The 7,508-nt window shown below is 43.0% G+C and overlaps 1 protein-coding gene across 4 annotated transcripts in view; it reads right to left on the bottom strand.

Annotated features, from left to right (window-relative positions):
* Nucleotides 1-2,514: 2,514 nt before the first annotated feature.
* Nucleotides 2,515-7,508, bottom strand: part of NPHP1 (nephrocystin 1) — a 59,221-nt gene continuing 54,227 nt past the window's right edge. For all 4 annotated transcript variants that reach the window (XM_019445534.2, XM_019445515.2, XM_019445507.2 and 1 more), the window contains 2 exons: nt 4,712-4,756; nt 2,515-2,995 (listed from right to left, as the gene is read on the bottom strand). In XM_019445534.2, the coding sequence (XP_019301079.2) occupies nt 2,723-2,995; nt 4,712-4,756 (318 nt within the window). In that variant the 3' untranslated portion in view covers nt 2,515-2,722. The remainder of the gene's footprint in view (nt 2,996-4,711; nt 4,757-7,508) is intronic.

The raw sequence follows: 7,508 nt of genomic DNA, 5'->3' as shown, positions 1-7,508 counted from the left end.
AAGACTGCAGGGGCCTAAGAGGAGGCAACTCAATGACAGAATGGGGAAAAGTCCCTGCACACACTGTCACTACCTCCATTTGGAAAGGCAGGAGCCTCCTTCAAGCAGAAGCTGGGGAGGGCCTTGGTCCCTGAGAGAGGGAGGCGGCGCCTGGGGAGGAGGTTGGGGCAACTGCATCGGGATGGCCCTAAGAATTGGCGTCTGGACATTCAGCTGCCCTCATGGCACAAAGGGCAGAGGGAGAGAAGCTCCGGAAAATGGCTCTTGGAGATCCAGTGACATCTCCTTTCCAAGGCCAAGTTCCCTTGTCAGATTTGTGGCTGGGAACCCTTTCATACCATGTTCGTTTCTGAGCTGAAGGCCCAAGCGGAGTTTAGATTAAGGGTTTAGGGCAAGCTAAGATGAAGGTGAGGAGTTTCAGAATACGGCGGATCTCCACAAGTAAGGGCCTCTTGTAAGGCAGCGTGTGGCCTGCAAAAGTACCTCGGTTGGGCCTCTGGCCATGTAGGTGAAACTCTGATTCTGTTTTTCTTCAAGCAACCTTCTCATGTTTTATTCGCACATGCGATTCCTCAATGTTTGTTCTGATGAGAGGAGTATCTTAGGTTGCAGAAAATTACGCATGATCTTTACTTGGTATATGGTCTGTGCTACTTAGTAGCTCTGTCTTTGGACCAAAGGCTTCACCTGCCTGGCCTGTCTTTCCAGCAGTAATACAGGAACAAATCAGTGCCTGCCTCCCACAGTGGCTGTGGGCATTAAACCTAGTTAACTGAGGATACGTGTACAAGGCACTCGATAAATGCCAGCAGTACTATGACTATTAACAGTGAAGGCTTGGGACAATTCACCAGCAGCCACAAGTTTATCTGAAATGCAACAAAACCTTTGTTCTCTGACATAGGGGTAGGTTGTCTCATTCATCAAAGCCTGAAAGGTTTTTGTTCTTTGTTTTTGAAAGAGCACTAACATGGACTTGAAAAGGCAAAACTAGATCCTGCTTTTATATCCAATTAGGATAAATCACATTCAAATATTAGACTAAATCAAATGATTCATAGCATAAATTTCTCCAATTCCTCCATTTCACAACGTAGGTTTTTATTAGCAATAATCATACATTTATATGTTCTGGATACTAGACTCTTATCAGACATATGATTTGCAATTATCTACTCCCATTCTGTGGACTGTATTTTCATTTTCTTTTTTAAATAATTTTATTTTTTTCATCATGATAAGTGTACTCTTTAGTCTCCATCCCCTATTTCCCCCATCTTCCCCACTCTGGTACCCATCATTTTGTTTCCTTTAGTTAAGTCTATTTCTTGGTTTGTCTCTTTTTTTTCCTTTTGCTCATTTGTTTTCTTAAATTCCACATGAATGAAATTATATGGTATTTGTTTTCCTCTATTTCCCTCAGCATTATGCTCTCTAGATCCATCCATGTTTTTGCAAATGGCAAGATTTTGTTCTTTTTTATGGCTGAATAATATTCTACTATATGTGTGTGTGTGTGTGTGTGTGTATCTTTTTTTAAATGTTTATTTGTTTTTGAGAAAGAGAGACACAGCATGAGCAGAGGAGGGGCAGAGAGAGAGAGAGGGAGACACAGAATCCATAGCAGGCTCCAAGCTCTGAGCTGTCAGCACAGAGCCCGACGTGGGACTTGAACTCATGAACCATGAGATCATGATCTGAGCTGAAGTCAGATGCTTATATGACTGAGACACCCAGGTGCCACCCACATCTTCTTTATTCATTCATCCATCAATGGACACGTGGGCGCTTCCATAGTCTGGCTATTGTGAATAATGCTGCAATAAACATGGGTTGCATGTATCCCTTCAAATTAGTGTTTTTGTATTCTTAGGGGAATCCACAGAATTACTGGATTGTAGGGTAGTTATGTTTTTAATTTTTTGAGGAATATGCATACTGTTTTCACAGTGGCTGTGCTAGTTTGCATTCCCACCAACAGTGCATGAGACTTCCTTTTTCTCCACATCTACACCCACACTTGTTGTTTCTTGTGTTTTTGATTTTAGCCATTCTGACAGATGTGAGGTGATATTTCATCACAGTTTTGATTTGTATTTCCCTTATGATCAGTGATGTTGAGCATCTTTTCAAGTGTCTGTTGGCCATCTGTGTGTCCTCTTTGGAGAAATGTCTGTTCATGTCTTCTGCCCATTTTCAAACTGGATTATTTATTTTGGGGGTATTGAGTTGCATCAGTCCTTTATATGTTTTGGATACTAAGCCTTTATTGGATATCATTTGCAAATATCTTCTCCCATTCAGTAGGCTGTCTTTTAGTTTTGTTGCTTCCTTTGCTGTGCAGAAGCCTTTTATTTTGATGTAGTCCCAATAGTTTATTTGCATTTTCACTTTCTTGAATGATCATAAATTTAGCTTTTGATAAAATCTTGCTTTTATAGAAATCTATGGATATAGTCAACTTAAAGTTACTTGGTTCTTGAAAAAAAAATTTCTCTAAATTTCGATAACGCCATTTCTTTATGAAATGTATTTTATTGTATTCACACATATTCAAATTCTCAGGTTAAGTATTTTTTTTATAGAATGTGGTCGTACAAAAAAGAACAGAGCCTAAGTTACAATGGAATGGTCACTTTCGGTTCTGTCCTTTTATTCAGGAGGATCCATCGAGGAGGGTCCATCCATTCAGTGGGAAGCTGAGGGTCAAGGGCCACCACTGTCAGGCTGTGTTCTTTCTTAACTCACCCAAGAAGTCATAGGTCTGCTCTGAAATGTCAAAAGGTTCGTGGACTCCATGTGGCGAAAGCAGAGCTTGTAGACCACCCTCACCATCCTGGTTTTGCTTCAGGAAGTCGGTGATAACCTTCCACCGGGCAGCCTCTGTCTCCTCTTCTGCCCACCTGTATGGGGGCAGGAGTGTGGAGTGCAGAAGAGGTACCATGCAGTTGTGATACACCAGGAGAAACATGGCCTTCAGGAACTCTTTGTCTCTCTGGGAAAACACCACCATCAGAAATAACTGTGAGTGGATCTACATCATTACTTTTTAAGTGTTACATTCTATGAACTCTGTAGACTAAAATCCACCTAAGGGGTGGGACGGAGGGTGCCATTTGTGCCTGCAAGTAATTGGCTCTGAACCAGCTACTCAGTCGGGAAACAGCACTTTCTGAAATGGAAGCAAGCAAGACTCACCGTGGAGGAGAGAGAAGCTGTTCTCCCTGAGAGTCTGTGGGTGACTCTTTGAGACCAGGGTGTCTCCTAAGCTCCACTGAGGGTGCCCCCACACACGCCATCAAGGACACTGGGGTGCTGAAATCTAATTCTGGTGGTAAGGGTGTGGTTCCAGGTAAACATAACCAAAACACAACGTGAAGGTAGCTGTATCCAGTTAATTAGATTATAGCATATCAGAGACAGAGTTAAGTTGTTATAAAAGAAGGGCAGCATGAAATCCAGAGGAAGGAGACCCAAGGAGGAAGAATGTGCAGACTCTCCCCAGATAACAAGAGTACGGCAGTCATAACCAGTCAACCCTGACACTGGCAGGCTGGGGTGGGGCTCTCGGGAAGCACAGCAGTCGGAAGGGGGAGATACTATACATAGCAGATCTGCCCATAGATACTGTTCTCAAAGCAACCATGTGTGAGGACAATTTCTACGGGCCTGAGGCCCAGCACCTTGTCTACTGCTGTCCTCGAAAAGCATTAAATCTGCCAGTTTCAGCAGAGGTCAAGTGTAGATGGTACTGGTCAGATGGTCTTTGCTCAAATAAGGATGCAATATCGTTTATATATATATATATACACGTATATATATATATGTATATATATATATACACACACACACACACACGCATATACACAGTGTATGTATATGTATATATCATACATACAGTATATGTATTATATATATTACACATATAATATATATTGTATAAAACACAGTTTATGTTTTGAAAAATTTTTAAGATTTTTAGTTTGTTCTCCCATGTTCCTTGCAGATAGTTAACTCTTTAGACTTGAAGTACAGAAACCATGGACCATGAGCCAAATGCAGCCCACTACCTCTGTTTCTAAATAAAGTTTTATAGAAACCCAGCCCCACTCGGACGTTTACACGTAGTCTGTAGCTGCCTTTGTGCCACAATAGCAGAGTTGGGTATTGTAACAGAGACCTTACAGCCTGAAAAGCCAAAAATATTTACTATGTGGCTCTTTACAGAAAAAGTTTGTCAACCCTGGATTAGAGCAGTGAAGCCATTACTCACTGATAAATACAAGTTTTATTTGGTAATCACCAAGCCTCTATGGTAATGTAAGCATGAGCCGTGCAGTATTTAAATGTATTATACAGCTTAGGCCAATCTTCTTTTCCCTTCTCCTTACGTGATATAAACTTTGAGAGCTAGAGGAATTTTTTTAAATAAGAGGAATCTGATAGCCAACTGGCAACTTTGTTTAGAAACTTCTCCTCAAATAACACACTCACCGGTCTGAAATGATTGTTTTGATCGAGTGTTTCTTTTCACATCAGGAATTGCTCACCCAAACCCTTCTTGGAACATGTCTTTGCAACCATGATGACAGTTTAACTGGTTAAGAGGGATTATGACTCTGGCTCCTCTGGCTAAGACGGGCATTATTAGCATGTGCAAGCAAGCAGTGAGCACTGCAAATGTTCAGTTCAGCGTGGAAAATGGCATTACCTTCTCTGATCTCTTTAATGTGCTTTCTTTCTCAGCCCACGAACTCTAAAAAGCAAATCAAAATATCATATTAATCTGAGTATTCACAAGCCTTTGCCCCACTTCTACAACTTCATGGTAATTAATCGTATGGACAGGGTTAAAAACGCTGTACGGACCCTACACGTGTAAGAAGTGAATCCGTAGGCACCTACTGCTAGTGACCCAGAGCCAGGCTGACCAGGCGGTGAAAGATACCTCAGAAACACCATGGTTCTTACAAGTTGAAACTAATTTAAGAATGCAATCAGTGAAACACTAACACATCCTTGCAAAATGCATAAACACAGCACCTGAACAATAACATACTATGAAGGTTTTAAGTTCAGACAGTAATGGAAATAGAAAGCTCTGCCAAATACCATTCTTCTCGGCAATTCTGTCTGCCATGACGATGACGGGGATCAGAGGGAGATAAAAATGAGGTACAGCTTTGCAAGTAAATACTCCCATCTGTCCACAAAGCATCACACAAGCTTCCTTAAAGAAGTAAAAAACCCAGAGTTCAACTAGTCCCACAGACATATGAACTGAAGACTTTCTCAGTGCTAGTTCCGGGCAAACAGTGAGCAAGAGGGATGTGCCCATTCTCGTGGCTGCTTATTCCCAGCCACTGTTCTGTGTCTGTTTGTAGGTATTCTCCTGCTGGTGCCCGATTTCATGGATTCCATGAAAGCATCAGCCCTTTTATCAGTAGGGAGGCCCTGGGGTATGGATATGACATATGGGACCAAGAACGAGATTCTCCATGAAATGAAAGAGAAGTTTCCTACCAAGAGACGACAAGCTGTGCCCCTAATGAGCCAGGTCTTGGGATGGTCATATTTACCATGACCTGTTACCATGAATGGCCAGTTATTGCCACAAAAGAACCACCTTATGAGATTGTGGTCCACCACCCCATTGATGCTGCACCCGTGGGTCCTGGAGAGTTTGAAGAGGACCCTTAGAGAGCCAGGGTGCTTTACCAAACAGGCCAGGTGTTCTCATTATTATTAAAACACCAACAGCAAACTAAACTTAGAGAAGGTGACCCTAGGAGGCTCACACGCTTCATAATGTGAACCTTAAAAGGTATCTGGTTTCACAAGACTACCACTTAGCAGCTTTCGACTTATTGTCTGGAAAAATGTGCCTGTTGTTTGCTAGTTGTGTCAAGGTCCTCCCTCAGTTTTCATGAGCCATCAGCAAGCAGTAGGGTGGTTCACTTATAGTAAGTCAGTGGCAAACAGCAAACGGGGGTGTGTGGAGGGTCACGACTGTATACCAAGGTCCACTTCTTCCTTCTGGAGCAAGGAGAAGACTCCATCTCCCAGCTCCCTTCAAGTTAAGTGGGGCCATTAACCACCAAGTGATTGGTGCTGGCCAATGAAACATGAGCAGAGATGGCCCGTGCCCCTTCAGGGCAAAGGTGGTGGAAAGGCCAAGGACAATCCCCTATTCTCTCTTCTCCTGCAGGTGTAACCAGCAACACAGGAAGCTGCTTGTTCCAGACGATGCTGTAAGAAACTGGAGCCTCCGACAGCCTGCACCCTTGGGTGACTACGGAGCGGGGTCTTCCACTGCTCCGTGCTGGCTAGGTACCACGAGTGAGAAACAAACCTGGGTCAGCTACCACCGCACAGCCTGGCTGACTCTGAGTCATATGGTGTGCCATGGAGACAAGGCTCAAGAGCGTAAGAATAAACCACTCTTTTTTATTTTTATTATTTAACTCATGATCCAAAGGTAATCAGTATTCCTTTTCTAGAGTCTATTCTTCCAGATATTTTTACAGGCAGATATATACATGTAAATATATATTTAAATACGCTTACTACGACTCAATTTTTTTTTTTTTTTCCCATTTAACAATGTGTACGAATGACCTTATCTACATGCCTTTCCTTGAGCCTGTGGCCTGTCTGGACACGCCCAAGGCTGACCTGAGTGCACTTCTCTGAGCTATCTGCTCATCAGGGAATGCAGAATTTAGACTAGATCAGCGCTAAGGTTCCACCCTCACTCCAATGCCCGGATTCTGTGACTGTTACACACCTAGAGAAGTATGCCAGCACCTTGCACAGTGCCTCAGCTGCAGTGAGCTCTCGTAAAATATTTGTTGAATGAGTCAATGTCCCTGTGTTCTGTATAATGAATAAATAGTATGACACTGATGACTTTGTGGGGGGAAAAAAGAGAAATTCTGCGTTATCTAATGATAGTGCCAAATGAACTTGTCTGAAGTTACGGATAATCACAGGCCATGAATACTTTCTTAAGTCTTTTTGCTGAAAACTTCATTGTTACTGTGGACACCCCAAAGCCAGACAAACCATCATATGAGATCAGCTTCCCAGTCTAAAAAAAATCTCTGGAGGTGACTGCTTCCCCCTTCCATTGCTCTGTCAGGCCCTTACGACCTCTATCCTTTTTGACAGGAATCACCTCCCAGCATAGCTCACCTCTCTCTCGCACGTGTACTTTTCCACCCTGCCGTGTCAGGAGCTGTCCTACAGCAGAACCTGTGCACATTACCTGCTGCCTACCACACACGCTCTTCACTGGCAGTGTGAGACTCAGACCAACCTTGCCCATCCGCGGACACGTTTTACATGCCAAACTGGATCACAAATAGAATATTCTCTATCCCTTTATGCTTCAAAGCATTTGCTCATGCTGATCCTTCTAGCTGTAATGTCTTCTCCTCCCATCTCAGCATGTCAAAATCCACCTTGGCTCCAGTTATTAGGTCTATCTCACCAAGGACCTCTTCTGG

This window comes from Panthera pardus, unplaced genomic scaffold, assembly GCF_024362965.1.
Source record: "Panthera pardus isolate Hobbes unplaced genomic scaffold, ASM2436296v1 HiC_scaffold_26, whole genome shotgun sequence".
Lineage (NCBI taxonomy): Eukaryota > Metazoa > Chordata > Mammalia > Carnivora > Felidae > Panthera > Panthera pardus.
This window is presented reverse-complemented; position numbering and strand designations above follow the sequence as displayed.